This window comes from Lates calcarifer, linkage group LG1, assembly GCF_001640805.2.
Source record: "Lates calcarifer isolate ASB-BC8 linkage group LG1, TLL_Latcal_v3, whole genome shotgun sequence".
Lineage (NCBI taxonomy): Eukaryota > Metazoa > Chordata > Actinopteri > Centropomidae > Lates > Lates calcarifer.
This window is the reverse complement of record NC_066833.1, coordinates 16305145-16326022: the sequence shown is the minus strand read 5'-3', so window position 1 is coordinate 16326022 and position 20878 is coordinate 16305145. Positions and strand designations below refer to the sequence as shown.

Genomic DNA, 20878 nt, shown 5'->3' with positions numbered 1-20878 from the left:
CTTTTTTCTGGACTTTTTTCAGGTTTACTCCACCAGACCTCAACCAACAGCAATAAGTGCAAATACCACACAGCACCTTAACATTGTTGGAAGTGTTTAATCTAAAACACATTACTCCAAATGTTTATGTGCTCTGCACTTTAATTTCAGAAACTCTGAGAAATTGAATCACATGAATTCAAATAACAGCTGGGAAATGGAGGTGTTCTGAAACTTTTGACCGGTAGTGTAAGTTTCTGTGTCCTTATGAATTACTATCAACAAGATCTCACTTCTTGTTAAACTATTTTACATCACTGCTACATCCTGGCACTTAAGTGGGATAGAACTGATGGTAATCATGACAGGAAGCTTGTGAGCAGAAGGCTGCTGGTGGGATGACTGTGGGTAGGAAAGTGTAACAACAGCTTTTTGCCCCTCCTTCATTGTCACCATTGAGGTGCTTCCGCAGCAACTCATTATTCTAACTGCTTAGTAGTAGTGTAAGGAGTAATCACCATAGTTACTATCTGACCATGCATAACATTGTTTTATTTTACTTATATTGTTTTTATTATGCATACTTACATCTTTAGACCTATACTATACTATATACCATCATGAATATATTTACTCTTTATCATTGCACTTCCAGATTTTTGGATTCTTGAGACACAAATATTCACACAATTCTCTCATGTAGTCTATTGCAGTGTATAAATGATCAATAATCAATGTAATAAGAATTTCCTCCAAAGATCAATAAAGCTTCATATCTTATCTTATCTTATCTTATCTCATCTCATCTCATGACAAGTGTTACTGTTCTGTGATACTGATCAGGGAAGGTCTGAACAGTAACAGCGTTTGCTCAGTCAGAGCAGGCCAGAGGCTGAAGTGTGAAAGCGAAAGACACACTTGCAGCAGAAATGTATGTCTTTGTCTTCTCCACCAAGTGGCACTATTGCCTCGTTGATCTAAGACAGCAGTTTCAAACATAATGCAAACGAATGCAAACTTATTTCCTGTTTCGGCGTTTGTCGAAATAGGTCAGACTTGAACCCAAGCTGTTTCCTAGCAACGCAATTCAACCGCGGACCCTTCATCTCCTATTAGTCGTCACTGTGTGATTGGATTATGGAGGTCCCAGTGTTGTTAATCAAGTAAATAAATAAAAGAAAAACCAGGCGTTACGCATATTTTCGACTAAAATATATTAAATGGGGGCAATGGTTGGTGTAGTTCGTTTTAAGAGCAAAAACCTGGATCAGTTTGTGAAGATGCAGATCGGGAGCATCACCTCCCTGCAGCAGAGACAGCAGAAAGCACCACATTGTTTCACTTCACAATGTTTCACTTCACATCATTCTATTCGTTGAGGTATAATGAGAACCTTATGTTTGAGTTTGTTCATACTGGGATTTTAGACAAGTTGATTTCATATTTGATGATGATGTCAAACTATGTAATGTATGTCAGCCCTAATTGTGATTTTTACCACTACGGACAGGTAAACCAAACCACAGAGTGCAGACCTCGGGCGGAAAAAAAACTGCCCCCCCCCCCAAAAAAAAAACCTCAACCGCACGCCACCTGCACCAGCACGTTTTTTTTAGGTAAATAACCAACAACGAAAATTGATTTACAAGTAGGTCTGCAGTATGCAGCAACCGTATGTGCAATATACAGGAAATATATCAGACTTCCTCGTGGTGTATCAACGGGAAACGTAAGCCACTTCAGTATCCCAGACAGACAGGCTGTCACACACGGAGACAGACTGAGGTCTTGGTCACAACTTCAATGGTGCGAAGACTGTGTAACCTCTGAAGTAGGTTCAGGATGAGGTGTCCATTGCGCTGGTTTTGGACGGACAGTGTGTTTTTCTGTCTGGGTCTACTTCTGCACTGTGGTACGTAGTTCACTGAATTCCTGCAGCTGAATTGGATTCTGCTGAATGAGCATTCTGACAGCAGATATGGTAGAATAAGTAAATACACTGAAATGCTACAATATATGCTCTCTTTAAAATGAACAGAGGATAGTTTTCTTCTTTAAAAAGCCAGTTTGAAGTCAGGAGGTGATAAGCAGAGCCACATACATTGGTGGTGTTGTATGTTGGGAACACACAATGCTACTCTGTATCTGAGAGATCTAATCTCATGTGCGTTTGGCAAGTTATTTTCATAATTACGAAAAATTGCATTTAGCAAAGTCATATTTGATGATTTGCCTGTTATTCTCTTCGTCTTTTTTAATAACAATTTTGTTGATGTAGGCAAACAAATTACTTGCAGATTATTTTCAGGGAACTGAAAAATCTGCAATGATTTCTGCAATGTTTTCTGAATGAAAATCAACACTCCAGAACAGGCTGAAACAATGGTTAGACCCTGGAGTGTAGTAACCAATATAAAACATGACTCACACCGCAGTATTCGGTTGGCTTTAACATCTGTGTTTTGTCTGTGTTTTACTTAGGAGAAGCCAGAGTGCTCACTGTAGTACAGGCTGGGCCTCTGTATCGCATGTTGGGCTCTCCACTCTCCATTTCCTGCAATGTGAGTGGCTTTGCCAACGCTGATGCTCAACAAGATTTTGAATTTCGTGTTAAGAAACCTGCAAAACCTAAGTACGAGATCAACATCATCAGCACTAAGGACCCAAGCTTTGCGTATGCCATCTATGGCGAACGTGTGAAGAGCAAGGAAATTACTCTGAGCCATTTGTCTCCAACCTCAGTCCTCTTTGAGATACAAAGCCTGCAGAAAGATGATGAAGGGGAATATGACTGTACTGTAATCAACTCAGAAAAAGCTTATGATGGAACCTACAGTACTCAGACAACAGTAAAAGGTAATCAGTCACCATTCCACCTTTCAGTTTTAAGACCTACTTGGCTATGTAACTGCAAAAATTTATGACTTTCATGTCTTTCTCTCTTTCTGATATGATGCCATAGTGATTGACAACTCCCTAAGTGTTTCATCATCTGTCTCTATGTCACTGAGCCGTAATGAGGGGGATGCTCTCACTTTAACATGCCAAGCCTCCAGCAACACCATCCAGCACACCCATCTGTCTTTTGCCTGGTATCTCCATAAACATGGTGAGAATGACTCTCAGCCAATCATTTCTCTGGACAGAGATTTCACACTGAGGCCAGGCCAGGGGTTTGAAGGGCGCTACCAAGCTGGACTCATAAGGTTAGATAAAATGGGAGAGGCCATGTACAAGCTAAAGATGGCTCAGCTGGAGCTGTCAGACCAAGGTAGGATCTACTGCCAGGCTCAGGAGTGGATCCAAGATCCTGACCGTTCCTGGTACTCGATCATACAGAAGGCCTCAAAGGAAACCACGCTAAATGTCAAAGCCAGAGGTTAGAAGCAGCAATTGCATTTAATTGATATTACCTATAAATAGCACATCTTTAAAAAAAATCATTTTTGCAGTTCCTCCTGGCAGTTGTTGTGGTATCTTGACAGGATGTGTGCTTATTTTTTGACAGAGGTGGTGCCAGACACATCCTCGCTGGTGGTTGAAATCTCAGCAGCGCAGACAGCTCTGCAGGAGGGGCAGAGGCTGTCGCTATCCTGCACAGTAGATACACAGAATCAGGAGAAAAGGTTCCTCTCCGTGGCCTGGCTCCGGGGAAATGTTGAGCTGGCTCGCATCGGCCCTACAGGTGTTCTGTCTGTGGGGCCTGACTACAGTGGCCGGGAGACAGAGGGAGAGCTCAGAGCCGTCCGGACTGGGGACAGAGATTACGGTCTCACACTGCAGCCTGTCAGAACTGAGGACCAGGGAGAGTATATCTGTAGGGCATGGCCTCAGGACAGAAGCCAGGATGGTGCCTTTACACAGGGAACACCCCGGGACTCTAGCCCCCAGCTGATCAGCATCTCAGCCACAGGTCAGTCCATACTGCCTGACACATACACATATTCAAGGTTTAATTTTCCTTCCTTTTGTGTTTTCTATTATCTTCTCAAACAAAATAATGACATCTGTCTGTTGCCTTGTCTCATCACAGAAAGTGGACTCTCAGTTGAAATGCAACCCTTTGGGATGGTTATGGAAGGTGCCAGGCTGAAGCTCACCTGTAAGGTGACTGAAGTTGAAGGTCAGCTCTCTGTCACTTGGCAACACAAATCGACATCCACGACAGCGACCCCGTTCACCAATGTCATCAGTCTAAGTCAGGAGGGCGTTACAGAGATAGGAGGGAGCTTCACAAGCCGCAAAGTAAGGGCAACGCGTCCAGCAGCTGACACCTTCACTCTAGAGCTTGATGAGGTCACACTCTCTGATTCAGGTGTCTACCAGTGTGCCGTGTCTGAATGGAAAACCAACAGCAAGACCAACAGCCAGTCGCAAGCTGCCACTGTGGAAGTGACTCCTCTAGGTAAGATGTGTCTCCATCTCTATGTTTAGTACAAATTGTTCAAGACAAACAAACAATAAAACCTACACATTGACACATCAGGTTCCTCTTATCAAGCAGTGTGATAACTGTCTAAAAAAATGTCATGTCATTGTCATGTAACCTGTAACTGTGGGAAATCACATATTTTGCCTGCCAGTTTGTCTATCTGTCAGTACATCCATCCATCCAGTTTAGTTCATATAATATACAAGATCTTGATCTTGAACTTGTGGCCAGATTGCTGAGAAAGATTGTGATTCATTGTTCCCAGAGGATTACATAAAATGCTTTTTCAGCCTCCCTGGCATGGCCATTTGCATGCAAGAAAAAACAAAAATAACTGGAAGAAATTTATTGACCACATTCATGCTCCACAAAGGATACACTACATTGGCTCCTCACTCGTTTATGCACAAGTTTGCACACAAGAAATTTTAAATCCCATCAAGCAGATTGCCATGGCATTTGTACAATCATGCTTCCAAGAGGACAATTGTTTTTGATAACAATCAGCATTAATGTTACATTAATAGCCTGACCATGAGTAAAGCTCTAAGAGAAAACAAAATCTTCAGGATGTTTTTTGCTCTGTTCAGTATTCTTTCTGTTGTAGGGCTTAATGCATATTCCCGAGTTCATTTCCAGGCTTTAGACTTCAAGTTTTGTTAACATGCATTTGTTGAAATGACAAAAAAGTTAAGACTTTGGAGTACCTCACAGCATAAATTTGCATTTAATGAGAAAAAAGATTTTCTTAAAAGTGTTAAGGCTGCTTAATGCTTCATGTTAGAAGTTGTTTGGATGAAAGGTAATTTTTAATATATTTGGATGACTATGGACATGTTAACCTTTTCTTGTCTTAAAGAAGGAAATGATCTTGAGAAATGGTGTGCAAAACAGTATGTGTAACCATGACTAAGAGGAGAAGCAGACAATACTGTCATTTACTCACATCTCTTTTTTAAGAGTGCATGATGGTTGTATGATCACCAACTTCTCCTTTCTTTCTCGACACAGATGAATTGGTGAAAGTGTATCTAATAAGTCGCGACAACATAGTGACAGTTGGAGAAAATGTGCACTTGTTGTGCCGGGTCAGAGGGCCCCGAGTGCCAATAACACTGACATGGAGCCTGCAGCGTGATGCCTCAACTGTAGATAACATCCTGACAGTGTCCTCTAATGGTGACATCAGCTGGTCTGCAGACCAACAGGGATACCAGTTGAAAGTAGAGAACAGAGAGACTGAAGTCATTCACTCTCTGCATATCAACAGTGCAAGCCACAGGGAGGCAGGACGCTACCAGTGTAGTGTGTCTGTCTTCTTGGAGAATGCATTCAAAAAGCTGCCTCCATCCAACCAACTGGGTGTGATGGTGCAGAACCCAGGTACTACTGAGATTTTATAAGGCTACATGCCATCTTTGGAGCAATATTGGATGACAGCTGGATTGTTCATTCCATTTCTCTATGTCTTTCATCATATATGATTTTACTTTTTTCCTCTCTTTCCTAGTGAGCAAACTTGTTCTGACCTCCCCTGTCACCTTGACATCAAATATCAATACTGACATAGAAGTAAAGTGCTCAGTTATAACAAACACCTCTGAATCCTCTCGCTATGCAGTCACCTGGCTGCACCAGCAAGGGCCAGAAAATAAGATCATTGTAAGCTCAGACCGGGATGCCCAAGTAACATTTGGGACCCAGGTAGAGCAGAGCAATAGAAAACGAATCAGTATGCGGCAATCTAAAGGCCCTAGTTTTGAGCTCACTATTCGTCAAACTCAGATCTCAGACAATGGCTCATACAAATGTGAGGTGGTGGAGTGGCTACAAGATCCTCGAGGTGATTGGTATCAGCTCTCACCAGTGTCCAAATTGATACAGCTAAAAGTTACTGAGCCTGGTAAGTTTTGCTTTAATTAGCTCACAGAAAGATTCTCCCGATTTCATTAACCATACCAACAAAATATTGAGTTCTCAATTTACTCAGGTTTCTCCTCATTTTATAGAAAATGATCTTCGTTTGGATGCGAAAGAGCAGCAGCAGTTAATTGCCAGGAAGGGAGATGAGGTAGAGTTCAAGTGTAACATCATCTCAGGTGCATCCGGTCCTCCTTTCTTCTACAAAGTGGCTTGGCTCTACAGGAACAGTTCTTCCTTCACAAGTGTTCCCTTGTTAGAGCTTGATCACACAGGCCTGCTGAGGTACCCAGAGAACCAGGCACTCAGAGACCTGCAGGGGAGGCTTCGTCTCTCCAGACCCACGCAGAGCAACTTCTGCCTCAGAATTCAGAGGGCCCATGAGTGGGATAGTGGGACCTACCAGTGCCAGGTGGAGCAATATCAGCTGAATAATGAAGATCAATGGCAGCAAAAGGCTTCAGACAAAGCTGGCTTGATCACGCTGACTGTAAATGTTACAGGTATGATCACGTCATTTAGCTTTATAAATGTGACCATGTGTTTCCATGGGTGGTTAAAGGAATATTGTTGGGAAGTACGTTCATTACACTCATTTTTTTACCAAGAGATGAAAGGATTGATACCACTTTCACCACCTCATTACAGCCTAATATTAACTGTACAGCGATGAGAGAGGTATCAGTCTTCTCATATAACTCTTGGTTACTTTGAAAGTTGCATTTGTCAATATATATTTTATACATATTACCAGTATCATAGAATGGAGTGTAATGTTCTCAGAAACGTAACCTTTCTCTACTGGTGCTGGCATATGTTTTGCCCCAGTGGTTGCTGATGGTTTGATGGCTTATCCCAGGACTTCACTATCCAGGTCACATTCCAGGTCACATGGTTTGGGCAGAACTAAACTAAACAACGCCCCATATTCATAGCTTACAGAAACTCTACCCTACAAGACAGGTTTGGGAAGAATGATCAGCTAAAATTTGGCCACCCCTTACCCAACCGGTTCAGCCTTACAGTCTTGAAGTCAGGTCCTGAAAACAATGGCCTGTATTTCTGTGAGGTAGAGGAGTGGCTGGAGAAAGGTTGCAGTGGAAAAGTCAGGATATTTGACTGTTAATGTCGATACTGAGGGGAAACACAATTTAATGTGATTGGTACTTTTCTCTCAGCTAATATCAGTTGTTGAAAGTGATGTGAAAATTGTGTGTATGTGAACACAAGTAATGCATTTCTCTGTCCTCTTTGCAGGAGAACATTTCTTTGAGCAACAATGCCAGTCAGGTACCTGGATAGGGATTCTTGTACCTCTTCTCATCTGCTCACTGTTGGTGGTATTCATACTGGTGCTGAAGATATGCCGGAGCAAGGGCGTAGGGGAAAAGAAGTCAGGCCAGTCTCTGTGGGCAGAACATCCTCTGAAAACCAAACCCAGTGTAGATGACTGATTCTCACAGACCTTATAAATGTGGAGAGGAAAGCAGAGAAGACTAGATGAAGAGTAAAAATGCACCCATATTTTTTTAAGTGCCTTGCAGTATTATGCAATAATGTTTTATCATTTAAAATTTTGCATTGTACACATATTTTTATTAATTTTCTATTCAAAGTTAAATAATGTTAAAATCAATCTGTTGATAATGTTCCATAAAAAATATAGTTTAAATGTTTTACTCTCTGTGCAGCTGGGAATAATTTTGCCTTTATGAATTAATGAATTTCATTAAACCATTAAAATTAAACAGGCACTTTTCATTTTACAGCTAAAACGTATTTGCATAATCACCAGCCTCTTACGTCTTACTTGCGATGGACAGTTGAGCCAGGCAGCAGATCAACTTTGTGGCTTTATGCCTACAAAGCAGCATACTCCAACTGATAGATTTCGTTTTAAGTGGCAACATTTGAGGCAGCTTGATAGTGTGTCTTTGATGGGAAAAAGTCAGAGCTTTGTGTGTCTGAGGGGGTAGCTAAGTATGCAATGTGGAAAGATTTGACATCAACCAGGAAGTGCTCTGTGGTTCTGCAAGAGCACAGAAAGACTGTGTGGTCTGCAAATCTGCTGATGTGCGTGTGACCAGTATTCATGCAGACAGAGGCACCATTCAAATAGAGGTTACATTTGTGCAGCGGAAGTAGAAATCTACTAATAGAGTCATAGTTTTTGTCATACACTTACCTCGCTAAAGGTTGCTCATGTTTAAGATGATGAGCCGGTTTACATGTAATTCTGATTCTAAGTCACTGAGGCTGTGTGTGTGTGTGTGTGTCTCTGTGTGTGCCTGCTTCATTGTTTGTGCTTGTATAGTACATTTTTTATTGTTTGGGATCTGCTCCAGCACATTGGATTTGAAATGAAATAATAATTATGAGATTAAATGTCTGATTTTCAAGATGTTTATAGTATTGCAGCCTTTTTCATACACAGTCCCTCCATTTTAGGACATTGCATCAGGTCAGTGGTCCAAAATACACAGCCAAAGCATTTTGGGCCAGAGGAATGTTCTTGATTTGCCAAATCAATAACCTCAATCCAGCTGAGCATGCCTCTCTCTTCTTGAAGGCCAGGCCGAAGCTAAAATCCAACAAAACAAGCAAGAAGCTGAGATGACAGCAGTGCAGACCATTACCAGATAAGATACCAAATGTCTGCTGGTGTAGCTGAGTTGTAGAAAACTCACTGTTCCAAAAACAACAAAACACTGTCCAAATGCTCACAAGCTGCACTGCACTATATGTATATGTTTACATGTGAATGTGAGATGTTGAATCTCTATCGCATTGCAGTTGCTGCATTTTAGAAGATGTTCCACCTCAACAAAACTGGATACTGGAGAGTAGTCAAATCAAAAACCGAAGAAGAGGAAAGAAGTCTCTTTCCATATCTCTCTCCCGTCTCTCCATTTCTCGCTGCATCAGCCCTATCAATGTTTAACACCCCATCTGTGGAAGAGGCAAGAATAGAATCCATTTCTTGCTTTCACTTTTGAAGAAACAGACATAGACACAGGAATGCTCTGATACAGAGAAAGACTCTTATGTCCAGTGATGTACAACTTAAGGTAAAACTAACAGTGGTTTTCTGAAAAATGTAAGAAACTAAAAGTACACTGAAGAACTTGAAGGCAGGCTGTAGTCCTCTTGGCCCCAGAGAGAGTAGCACTGTCTTTGACCTTGAATTATACCAGCCCTTCACAGTCTGGTGGACTAGCTCCCTCTTACAGCCTCCCTCTTAACTTTACTGTAATTCCACTCCCTTGTGTTTCCATGGCAATGCCTGTCAGGGCAAACAAAGAAATATTGAATTTGGGAGGCAAATCAATGCTTGAGTCTATGCAGCAAAGCCTAGATGTAGTGAGGAGAAACTAGCACATACAAAGGCAGCCATGCTAGAACTCCTTTGTCATGCTTGTTGCTTTAATAAAGTCTTAACATTAGCATATTAAACAGTCATATCATCTGTCCTTTTTAACACTGATGCTGTTACATACAGTGCAAAGTGAAAAGTGGGATTTTCAAGACCACATGTATAACCCTTCTCTTCAAAAACTCACATGTTGGAAGAGACTTGGTTCCCAGTTTACCAGCATGTAGCTGGATGCTTTAAGCTGGTTATCTCTAATGCTATGATCTCATTCCAGATCTGATTTGGCATCAACTTGATGCTCTGTCCTTCATGTGCCATGAATGGACTTGATTTATGAAAACTGTGAGCATCTAACTATAACATCTGAAACTACAGCTCCTTGACAGGTACGTGAACGTTGTTGTAAGTGCAGTGCTGTGAGTGTTATACTACACTGATTGCGAATCAGTAACATCACAGCAGTACACACATTTGTGGTTGAAGTAACAGCTACATATTTATGGGAAAATGAAAGTGAAACTTATCTGAAAGCAAAAGCATCTTTCATTTGCCTTATTTTTAGGTATCCAGTGTCAGGACGTTGACAATGTGCAGGCTGTCTGTCTGGTTTACTGACACACCTAAATGGCACCTTGCCATTAATAATGTTTTAGTTTCTCTTCTGCCTTGGTGTTCTTTCAACTTATCATCTAGTGCCACCAGCAGGTCAAAATTTCCACTTCTCAACTGATATATTATTATGTCCAGGGGTTAAATCCACCAACTTATGTGATGACCTTTACTCTAGTGTCACCATGAGGTTGACGGCCATGGTACAGTGAGTGAGTGAAATGAATCCTGTCACCCCTTAGAATGAATTGCAATAACTTTGGTGATCCCTTGATTTAGCACTTACATTTTATGTTTTATGACCAAATACCTGCAAAAAGAGACATTCCTGCCTGTGTTGAACAGCAAATGTTGGCATGCTAACACACTGAAGTGAGATGGTGATTACAGCAAACATTATATCTGCTAACACATCAGCATGGTAGCAGCCAGCTGTCTTTGTTAGGACAGGTAAAAATACATTCTGTGAGAAAGATCTACTGTGGTCTGCTGTGCATCCTGCCTTTCAGTGGTGTTGTGTGCATTTAACAGTGCACTGTTATCTCTGTCCATCTCTCTCTCTCTCTCTCTCTCTCTCTCACACACACACACACACACACACACACACACACACGCACAATCTCCATGACCTCAGGGGACATTACACTGACTTACATTCATTTCCTGGAAAGTTACTCTACCCTTGACCTCAACTACAACTTACCTAACCATACCCCTTTTTCTAACCTTAACTTAAACCTAACCTTACCTTAAAATCCAATGATTTATGTTATGGGGACTTGCTTTTTGTGATAGATTTAGAACATGAATAATAGACCACACACACACACACACACACACACACACACACACACATATTAGTTTTTCTCATTGACATAATGCATACTCTAGCACCTTACCTTACCTTAGCTTACCTTAACCATCACAAATAGATGTCTAACCCTAACCTCAACCCAATAACCTGAACCTTAAAATCAAGTCTTAACCATTAAATAGCCCTTTGAAATTGTGAGGACTAGTCAAGATGTCCCCAGAACAGTGGTTTCAAACCAAAAATTGTTCACACAACTATAGAAAGACATGCACACACACACAAACACACAGGCACACACACACACATTAAAAAAAAAAGAAAAACAAAAACTCAGTAAACAGTGCAAGTGATCAAAGTTCGCCCTAAAACACTCTCCTGAACAAGAAGATAATGTGTCCTGACAGAGGTAGGGATGACACGAGGGGCGAGAGACACTCAAACTACCATCTGCACGAATTACGTAATACCTCTCCTGAAATCTGAAAGTCTTCTCTGAAGCACTTTTTGCCTCCTCTCACCTCAGCTCTCTGAATCTCTTTGCTTATACCCTCAACTCCACTCTACTCCCTCATGGCCCTATCTTGCCTTTGATATTCCCTTTTCTCCCAAGGAGAGGACACGGGCATGACAGAACTGCCTTCTGTTCCTCACCCAAACCAAAAGCTACATGGTTTTACTCTCTGTTTCTCCCTCTCTCTCTCTCTGTCTCCTCTGTCTCTCCACATCAGTCCTATCATCTGTCAGCACTAGAGGGAGCTATTGTTACCCAGAAGGACAGAGACACAAAAAAATCACCAGGTTGACACAGAGAGGGGTGAGTCAGAGTACCTCACAGCTTGTCATCGCAGCACCAAATCTGAGAATCTCTTTCTCTGCTTTGACTTGTCAAAATTAGGTCTCCTGGTCCTCAGAGCTTGGTGACTAAGTGTATGTCTGTATGTGTCAGGGAATAGAGGAGAAAATGTCGGCAAAGTTGGAAGGACACAGACAGGTGAAAAGGCTAGAAGTCAGCTTGAGGTCTCAGAGGACATGAGGGTGTGATGGTGACACCTAGAAAAGCAGCATTTGAAAAAAGTCGAAGCAAACTTAGCATGAGTGACAGCCACAGTCTCTTCACACAAACACGGAGAGAGAATTACTTCATTTATCCAACCCCTGCTTCAACGCACAAATATATAGACACACAAACTGTACACAACTCTCTAAACTGTTAGGGAGCTGTCTGCCTTTTCTTGTTGAGGCCTGATTGTTATCCCCAGAGATGACGCCGGCTGGTAGAAGGAGCTGGAGAGTCCAAAATAAAAACAGCTTAAATGGTGCAATATGAAGTAATAGCCTGTTCTGCTCCCTGTCAAGGGAGCTCTCAACAAACTCAGAGCTCCCTTTTTTTTTTTTTATCACAGCTGTATTCTCACACAGTGGAACTGCACGAATGAACACCCAAAAGCTACTTTATCTGTGTGCCTCCTGTTATGATAATGCAACTTACCAATACGTATGCATTTGTCTTTCATGTTTGCATGTCTGTCGATCTACATGTGTATGTGCATATGTTGACGCTGATGCCTTTAATCATGTTTGCACTGTGCTGCGTCTCCCCTGACAGACAAAAAATAGAGGATGATGACAAGTTTAGATTTCATTATAACAACACCATGGAGCTTGTATCGATTCATGTGTCAAGCTCAAAACTATCTGGCATTTTTGTTGGCTATTTCTTTATTTGTTTTATTTTATGTATTTATTTATTTATTTTGTGTTGTGCCAGCAGACATCTGAATAAAATAAGGACTCTTAACTGACTCTTAATTGAGCACATTTCTCCTTTGCCTTTCCTTCTCTCCTTTTCTCCACAGAGGACTCCATTTAACAAGACAGCAAAAACATTTCCATCCCACTGACAAACAAGAAATAGATTTTTCACTATGGAATTAAATGCAACATATTTTCCAGAGCTGATAAAATGATAACAAACACATTGTTGGTGCTTCCTTATAGGACTGCAGGGGCTTTTTTTTTTTTTTTTTTTACTACAAGACTGCTGCTTTCCTGTGGTGCAAGCATTGCAGCTACTTCTGTTCATTATCACAACTGTCACCTATTCATACTAGAATCATTAAGACTTTCTCTTTAATAAATCATTGGGCATTTATATCAAACAGATATCAGTGACAGCAACATGCACCCAATGTGAATAACTGATGACATATGCAGCTAATACAGTTAGAGTTACCATGCATCTATTTGACTTGCAGTTGATGTGCTGCCAAGGACAATCTGAATTAAGCATCACCAAGGAAACAGAAGTAGCATGAAGTCTGAGATGTCAGCTAGAGCAGGACTTTTTTAATTCAGCTGTGATTTCTAGCTGAAGTTGTCATTTGTGAACTTTCCTGGGCAAGAGAAAACAACGGTTAAGCTGGTCAACACTGTCTGCGTACAGTTTGATGTTATCTGATTTTGATAGCAACAAAGCTGCTGTGGAGAAGAGGCCTCTTAGCTGAGGAATGAGAGCAGGGGAAAATGTCAGCTGCTTCCAAAACGCTCAGTCACTGGTATCTCAGAGCAGGGCAACAAATATAGCTCTGCAGCTATCGGGGAACTCTATCAGCAGAGGCCACGCAAGCTGCTAATCAGCCAATACATCAGCCACTGGCTCTTGAGGCTTTCCCCACATCCAGCGCCCATCAGGGTTTCACCATCCAAAATCTTTTCCAGAAAGGAGAGAAATGTCATGGTGAGTTTGACTTTAACCACACATGCACCTTGTTGGTACACAATGTGTGAGAGGAGTTAAGACCAAGAAAAAGATTACTGAGTGTTTTGCTCTCTTCTGAAAGTTAATAGGAAAATCATAAGCCTGTGCTGTGTCTGTCTCCACACTTTATTTACAACAAGTCTGCATGGTTTTGCTTTAATCTAATCACCATCTATGTCACATATTATTTTTTAGTTTTCACCTTGAATAGCCCTCCTTTTATCTCAGTCTCTTGTAGGTATCTTTATTTTGCACTAGAACACTTTTTTCTTTATCCATTTATAATTATTAACCACCATTACCTAAACCACTTTAAAAATCTGTGGTACACAACTAATGTTAGGGTAGGTTCTTTTTCCAATAATGTAGCCTTCAAATTGTCATGGTAACACCATCAGCACAATGAGAGCAACCTGAACAGTAATTGCATAAAAAATGTCAGTTGCCTTTGTTGCTTTAAGCCACTGTATTGCAGCCTTTGTGGATTACTGTATTTGCTTGTGTATCCAAGTCACACAGGAAAGACTAAGATGAAGTTCAGCTCGATTCAGACATATCCATCAAACAAACAAGAGCCAATCTGATAGTATTTGCTGCTTTCTTTAGTTGTGCACATTTGACTAGCTGTGCGATGCCACCCGGACACCACCACCATCCCTACTGGAGTGAGATAATTGTGTGTTCACAGGCACAAATGTTTTTGTTCTCTGCACTGGCCTGTGTATGTCTGACAATTCTTCTGTCCGGCCATTATTACGCATGCAGTTTTGATGGCTGCCTCGCCTGCGACTAAGATAGCTGCTTTATGCTAGTGAGCTGACGTCTTCATTAGCAGTGGTTTAGACGCTGTCACCCCCCCTCCCATCTTCTTCAGTCACCAGCAACGATGCTCTGCTGCGCCCATCAGCTCCCGTCAGCCTTTCTCTGCATGTGAGACGCTTCCCCAACTGCTGTTCCACTAATTCATGTTGCTAATTAGCTGACAAACACTGTACAATTCGACCAAGGACCTGGCACACTTACAACACTCATGTTTGTGCACCACATCTACAACCACACACACACATACACACATACACAGAAATATGCTCTTCCCATTGATGCATATGTATAGTTTCATTCATATGGCCATAAAAGTGACACACTTTCACATAAACACTACATACTGAGCACATTTTAAGTAAGTACATTACATTGTCTTAATCTACACTTCTATCTAGAAATTCTCTACACTGGAGCACACATACACTGTGTTGAATGTGTGTACAATCATTTCAATTAAAATAGAAAATCTAATGACAATCCCCCTTTCAAATCATACATAAAAATGTGGCTACCATGGTAACCAACTCCTTGAGAGTACAATATAAGTGAAAAGAAAAGTTAACCACTTATGACTGACATTAATCTCTATTATATCTAATTATGATCCGTATTAAGGCATTTTCTCTGAGACTTGTATCTGTTTCATCTGTTGGTCAAGTCAGGTAAGTATATGGAAAAATATTAAACTAAAAGACTCTCTCTCACCGACTTCTCGCTTTCTCTATCTCTGAGAAACCAGTTGATGTGACACTGAGGCAGACAGGCCTGTCACACATCATCAGGGTCTTACAGTGTGACACAGTAGACCTTTAGGGCAGAGGGATGGTCTGGTCCATGTCCACATGCAGGTATATAATTTTCTTCTAGTCCTGCGCACAGCCAGACTCATAATCATAATGAAGGTAATAAGAGTTCCCATGATATTTTTATGCCACATTTTCTTTTATTCATCATCTGCCAGTATCTGCCTAATTACATACATGGCAGATGTACCCATCACAGAAGCTGCTTTTTTTTTTTAACTTTTCATTTATAGTTTAGCAATCCTGAGTTAGAAAATGACCCTGCATGCACAAGCACAACATGGACAATATATTTGATGCTACTTTACAGCATTTGAGTCGCTGATGCAGTGTTGAAGGGGTTAGTGTACTTAACTACAAACACTATTATAAGTCTCTCTTTATTTTGCTTTTGTCTCAAAGGAAAAACACACTGATTCAAATAGGGCAGAAAATTGATGGTGTAAGGAAAGTTTGAATCACTTTGCGCCTCTAGCGACACTGCAATCAGAGATGGAGAAGCATGTGATTTCCTTTTTCTTTTTTCTTAGCAGCTGATTGAATACATCACTGATTGGGGTGTGGTCAAGAGTGCAGTATGTTTGACAGTGTCATCCACAGAGAGCATTTCAGCAGCAGTTTTCTACTCTGTGTAATTCAGTGTTTATTTACCTTTGATGTTTTACCCTATAAAGAGCCAGATCACAGAGGAAATGTATTCTAAACAATTTTCCTACTGTGGAATAAATTCTGTCTTTTAAAGTCTCTTTTTTCAGTCTAATTAGAGTTGAATATGGTGATCCTATACAAGCCATTCAGGTATTTACAGGTTGCAGCCGGCTGGAGAAGCAGCTAGTTTTTTCCGCTTCTTTTTTCTTTTTTTTCTTTTTATTCTTAGCATTTAATAATCTCTTTACAACCCAGATAGCCAAATCTGCTGTCGACACAGCTAACATGAAAGGCCTACCCCCTGGCAAACCTCAAGCAGGAGACAAGTGTGAACCCTGATAGCGTGTTTGTCATGCTTAGCCTCACTCTTCCATGCAAAAGTGTAGTAGCAATGGAGCTTATGGGAGTTTAGATGCAGGTTTACGGTCACTTAACAGCAGATACTGTCCTTTCAATGAACCATGTATAGTATATTTAGCACTATATGTGAGCCGACTAAAGAGACAATAATACACAATAGATAATGATAAAACTTTATTAATAGTCAACATCAGGTCCTTCAGACTGAACTGGTAGTGGTCTTACAACAAGATGCTGAGAGGAGAGATACAGGTTTTACTGTAAGAGAACTTACAAGTCTTTCATCCTCAGCATCTCTCTGCCACAGCAGGCCCATTAAGCGTCATGATGCAGTGTGCAGTAATTGGTATTTCTGTTGGTAAGCAGCTTCCTTATCCCAGAGCTGAGCCTCCCACTGTGCTGGAGACTGTCTGCTATCAGAGCTGCAGAGAACACATGACTGAACCTGTACATATCACTCAGATAAACCACTCCAAGGATGAACAAACTCCAATTCTTTACAGACAAAATTCAATTGTACATTTTGTTGGGGGGGATTGGGATTGCTTACTTTTTGCTCCACATCCAGCTATGGCAAATAAATGTTTCCCTTCTACTACTATGTATATGATAAGCATTAAGCAACGATCCTGCGTCCCCCAAGTATAGTAGCTGTTGCAATAAGATGTCCCTAATACAGCAAAAGGGAAATTCATAAATTAACATTTTTTAAAAAATGCCCTGTGTCATCAAAATTGGCAGCTCAATTTACACAAAATGGCAAAGGGTGGTTGCCACTTTGATGTGGTAATAAGCTGTTTTGATTTCTGTGTGTCAAGCATGTTTTAACAGTGAGAGGCATTCCCAACAGCTACTACTTCAAAATCAATTAAAACCTTTTTGCTAACAGCCCTGCCTGGTTCAGAAGGAGGAAAACTAATTTTCGCACCCTCTCTCCCTTTAACACAGGCTCACGTTCATTTGAAGAATGTGGACCAAGAGGAGCAGAGATATGGAGTCCTGAGGGACTGAGATTACAAGTCCTGGATTCAGATAGCTCGCTGCAACTTTATCTTTGCTGCATGTGTGCTGCTCACAGCACGCTTATAGCAAAGCATGTATGCATAGTACATAGGCCAATTGAACTTATATCTTTTATTTATTTATCTGCCAGATGTACATACATACAGATATGTTGAGAATTAAATAGAAGATTGCACGAACAGCTTGTTGTTGTCAGAGAGATGAATGCCAATCTATTTTCCTCTTACAAAAACTAAAAAGGAAAAGCGATTTAATAAATTAAAGTTTGAGTTAAATTAAAGTCTTAATCCACTTTTGATTGTTTTGAATCTTGGTGCAGCTAGTGTTCATTAGCCACACAATCAGAGTCAAATCTGTCAACAACAATCTGATTTATTAATTCCCTGAACTTCCTGTAACATTTACAAGACCTTGAACTAATATCCCCTGGAACACTTAATATGCTCAAACTAATATCACATTGATTCTGTTGATTCCAAATATTATATTGATTTAAAATGATAATTTCTCTCTTTTTTGCTAATAAAAGCCCTGCCTTTATTACATTAAAACAACATTACAAACTGTAATTATTTTCCTGCCATAGGTTGAGCCCAAAAATCAATACAGACCTGCAAGAATTATGTCTGGCTTTATGCTGTAAAATGAGAATGTCAGGACTTGCAAACTGTTGTATATTATGTTTCATTAGATCAAGGGTTCTCTATTGCACAAGAAATGTACTCAGAAATCTTTTGAACCTGAGGTGTGTCAAAGTTTGTTTGGGCAAGATCAGATTTTGTGCAGAGTCAACATGTGCTTGCATGAGCCTGTAAGTGTACATGCATGACTGTCTGCAGGTCCACACATGTTGGTTACATGTTGATATTTTTCAGCTTCTCTCCCTCTACAGAACAGTGTTTTTCCAGCACAAGACTGAGGAAAGATATTTATGCGTTTTGAAGGACATAAAAAGTACAAATGAATGTGACTGATGAATGCAGGTGAGATGAAAAAGGACAGCAGGCTCAAAGACATGTTAGAGAAAGTGTTTTGCATGAGAGTTCTAACATGATATAGTGTTTGCATCCAAGGCGGTGTTTTTCATGGCAGGTGTGTGTGTGTGGTGTGTGTGTATCCGCGCAGATGAATATGCAAGTGTGTTTGTTTAAGAGAGTGAAGTGCATGACTCAGCCTGAGGTAGGCAGGCAGCTCATGTTTCTTTTGCTTGGCAGGCAGCAGAGATGAGATCGGACGGACCCGATCATTTAAGCAGCCCTGGGTTTTTCCTCTGCCAAAAACACACACACAACTAGCTCAGAAACCTTTATCTGTAAACTCTCAACTCCCATGTGGTTTGATAATAAGTATCAAAGTACAGAATGCCTTGATCTAAATCAACATAAGAGAATATTCTATTGTCAATTTTACTTGTTAGAGCCCAAGTAAAATGAGTATAAAACAGAGATAGATAGATTTTCACTATTTTTACTACATTATACCCACTCAACTCTTATTAGAGGTGAAAAGTAAAAGCAAATGGCGTTGGTGGTAACATTACCATGGATACTTCAGGCTTTTACATTGACAAGCCCTTATCTGAGTCACTCACTGTACACCAAATTTACTGTGTGACATATTGTGCGTTAATGCCATCAATACTTCAATGTGACCTTTAACAGGATTTAATACTTATTTCCTGGAGACTGTGGCGCTCTCGGTTGTCCCATCTCAGATTTCACTGTCAGAGATGATGTCACATTGTTTTCTCAGTGCTGTTGCAGACAAAAGCGCACAAGTTCATGACCTTGCAATTTTTGTGTTATTTTCTTCTGATTTCCTGGTTCACAAACTTGCTCAAGGACACTTGGAAGGAGGTCGTGGTCAATTAGAGAAACAATTACTCCTTGTTGGTAGCCATGTGGTTACATACTACATTGTGTTGTTTGAATACATCATAAGACAATTCCCACCATCCAGGTTGTATGTACATTTAGGAAAATATACTTGTTCACTTTCTTGCTGAGAGAAGATCAATTCAACTAGCTTAGCATAACATCTTGAAGCAGGGTGAAACAGCTGGCTAAGCAAAGCTCACTAATGAACACATTTTTAGATCTCAGCCTCATAAAGCTTAAATCATGTTAGCAAGCTTTATAGGTACTGGAAGGATGATTTTTTTTTTCCCGCTAAAAGAACCCGATTCCAGCATTTATGCTAAATTATATTAAGCACCTGCTGATCCTACCTTAATATTAACTGTCAAAAAAAAACAAACAAAAAAAAACAGATAAGTGTATTTTTGAAAATTTTAAACTATTCCTTCCATCCATCCATCCTAACCTAAAGTTGATTTTGTCACTCTATATACTACACCACCTGACTTCCTCCTTTGCTCCCATCATAATTACTACAACTGCTAGAGGTCTCCAAACAATAAAACACAACTATGGGTCTTAATAAGCTGCTTGCACAAATGACCTATGGGCTCGTTTTTCACAGGGGTGCAATCTCGTCGTGTTTCTGTGCCTTGCACCTGGAATAGGCTCCACCCCGTCATGACACTGGACAGAATTAAGCAAGTGGGTCATGAGTTAATGACATCAGTCTAATAGCCACTATTCAATATACTATACATCACTACTAAATCACAGAAGTACAGACTCAAATTAATAAAATAGAGCTGTAAATTTTTAGATAGCATGAATAAAGTGGTGTAATATGATTTCTGTGCAGTTTTCGTTCGTTCATTTGATCATCTTGTGCTGATGCAACAACCTATAATAATGTTTAAGAGAGCAACAACACCAGAATAGACATTTGAGGTTAAGGTAATCCAATAATAAAAGCATATACTAATCCTATAATTATTCTTTAACGCTTTCATACAAAGCCAAGCAGTATCAGACCCGTGTTTAACACTCATCAGGAGTAGGGACCCCAGGTTGGATACTGTAGGCTGTGTTGTGTTGGTCTGAATGAGGAGTCACAGACATGTTCCTGGTCCTCAGCTTTTGGTTGCAGAAATCCCTTTAACTACTACAATTACAGTCACAACTACCCTGTAATTTCTCCGGACTTTACTGCTGCCACAGTAAAATGGATTTGTACCATACAACCAACAGCAGTATTCCTTAGTTTAATAGTTAATTCAATTATGTAGTGAAACATATGTAAAGGTAAATATACTGGACATATACACTATTCAGCCACAACATTAAAACCATCAGCTGCTGTCAATGTTGTGGCTGATCGTGTGTGGGTGAACAAATTAAACATCAACACATGCTATCACATATCTCTTAGAATTAATAAAATCTTGCATGCAGTGTCCCTCTTTTGTTACCAGTTTGGA

General features: G+C 40.4%; 1 protein-coding gene across 1 annotated transcript; it reads left to right on the top strand.

Annotated features, from left to right (window-relative positions):
- Window positions 1-1680: 1680 nt before the first annotated feature.
- On the top strand, window positions 1681-8732 carry LOC108901555 (immunoglobulin superfamily member 3). Its single transcript, XM_018703070.2, has 9 exons — window positions 1681-1891; window positions 2461-2835; window positions 2942-3358; window positions 3488-3892; window positions 4013-4384; window positions 5423-5794; window positions 5922-6314; window positions 6421-6834; window positions 7589-8732. The coding sequence occupies exons 1-9, from the start codon at window positions 1822-1824 to the stop codon at window positions 7783-7785; spliced, it is 3015 nt and encodes a 1004-aa protein (XP_018558586.1). The 5' UTR covers window positions 1681-1821; the 3' UTR covers window positions 7786-8732.
- The last annotated feature ends 12146 nt before the right edge of the window (window positions 8733-20878 follow it).